Source organism: Hipposideros armiger, unplaced genomic scaffold (assembly GCF_001890085.2).
Source record: "Hipposideros armiger isolate ML-2016 unplaced genomic scaffold, ASM189008v1 scaffold_48, whole genome shotgun sequence".
Classification (NCBI taxonomy): domain Eukaryota; kingdom Metazoa; phylum Chordata; class Mammalia; order Chiroptera; family Hipposideridae; genus Hipposideros; species Hipposideros armiger.
The window spans coordinates 3,477,186-3,479,089 of NW_017731398.1; the positions used below are offsets into that span (position 1 = coordinate 3,477,186).

Genomic DNA, 1,904 nt, shown 5'->3' on the forward strand with positions numbered 1-1,904 from the left:
TGGGTTGGAAACCTTTAGCTCAGCAACTGACTGAAATCCCAGTGTGCCTCAGCCCCTCATCGGAGAGGTGGGAATGACGGGCCTGTGCCTTGCAGGCATTCAGCACAGGGTTGGGCACACACGGCTCACACCTATTGGCTGTGACATCAGCCAGGTCCCCATTCAACTTACAGGAGCCCTGGGGCTCAAGGAGCTGCACTGACTGGCCCAGGGGCTCACAGCCGAGAAGAAGCCCACGCTCTCAGCGCCTTTGGCCAGCACTGGACCCAGGACACCGCCCTGGTTTCTGTAAGAGGGTTTCGAGTGCCCAGTCGCCCCCGGAGCAGAGAGCGCTCACAGTGAACCCAGCCACGGGCCGCCCGCACCCCGCTTACCACTCCAGTCGTTCATGAGGACCATCCCAAAAATGTGCTCAGGGGCCTTGGAAATAGGGATCGGCTCTCCGAATTTGTTTCCGGGGCCCACAAAGAAAGCCTGCCGTGGGGACGAGCAGATTAGAATCTGGGGCTGACCTGCTGCCCCAGGTCCCTGCCTGGAGGGCAAAAACCAGGCAGCCAAGGGGACCAGGCAAGGCACTGAATCCATGCACTTCTAAGTCATTTGCTGCAGCCGGGAAGGTGGGGAGCACTCACACACACACACACAGCCCCTCCCCACAGCCCCTGTGCCTCTTGCCGCCTCCCCAATGCTCTGCTCTGCTACCTTCCTCCCTCTCCACATGCACTCTGAGTTTCAAGACGTGACAGCTCCACGAGGCTTGTAAAAAATGACAGTTATCAGGGTTTGCAGTCGTGCCAGGAAAACTCGGAAGGCTGCCTCTACAATGCAGCCAAGAGCCTGATGGGGTGCACCCTACCCCCAATCCATCACCCACAACCTCGGAACAAAAACATCACCGGTACAATGAGCAGGAACCAACAGAACATCTAGACACGACTGGAGGAAAAACTGGGGCAATGACTGTCAACAGCTGTGACATTTGCAAAACCGGAGTCACTGTTTTATTTGTTCCATGACGGCATTTAAACATTGCAAATTTTTCATCAAGATTGAAAAACGACACCCAAGGGCACCAACTCACAGAGAGTGTTAGCACCCTGCGGTCCAGATGATCTGTGCCCCGCCCCCTCAACCCACACCTGTCTGCACACTCGGATTTGCTGCCTTTTCTCCACCAGCCCCACTTATTGCTCAACGGGGACCAGCACAGGGGAGGCACCTGCCTGCAGAGTCCTCCGTTTGCCCAGAGAGGAGATCCTGCCCCAAGCCTGGTCCCTGCGCCCTGCTCTGGGTCCATGTGGCACCGTCACTACGGCAGCAGGAGGCAGCAGGCTCCCTGGGAGCACCTGGCTGGGCCTGTGGGACCACCTGGCTGGACTCACACATTTCCTTCCTCTGGATGGATTTCAGAGAAATCACAGGACGGGGCTGGAGGGAGCTCCTGTCTGCCTCCAACCAACCCAGTGTCCCACTGCCACAGCCCCCCTGGGGGGCCCACACCCTTTCTCCTCCGCCTGCAGTGACTGGACACCCAGAGCTTCCCCGGGCCTCACCCAAACCATGGGGGCTACTATGGAAAGGCCTTCCCTCTGCCTGTCAAGGGCCGGGCTGCACCATCCAGCATCCTGCCGTAACGTTTACGTAGAGCCCGCGCCAATAAAACACTGAGGCCCAGCTTACCATTTCTAACTCTACGTCCAAAAGTTTGGAGGCACCAAACATGGGCGGCTTAGCTGGAAGAACACCAGAGAAAGAGGCTGTTGTCAGCAGCAGGCCAGGGAACCCACTGCCTGGGACGCAGAGCTACGCGGGTGGGGCCTGGGTGTCAGGGCACGTACAGTCATCGGGTCTCATCTGTCCCATGGGCCTGCGGATTGGGGTGCCAGACACCACGACGGAAGAGG

At 58.5% G+C, this 1,904-nt stretch overlaps 1 protein-coding gene across 1 annotated transcript in view; it reads right to left on the reverse strand.

Annotated features, from left to right (window-relative positions):
• Positions 1–1,904, reverse strand: part of FAH (fumarylacetoacetate hydrolase) — a gene marked incomplete at its 5' end in the record, with an annotated part of 16,836 nt that extends 14,932 nt beyond the window's left edge. Inside the window, 3 exon segments of the mRNA XM_019640198.1 lie at positions 375–474; positions 1,681–1,733; positions 1,839–1,904. Of these exon segments, the coding sequence (XP_019495743.1) occupies positions 375–474; positions 1,681–1,733; positions 1,839–1,904 (219 nt within the window).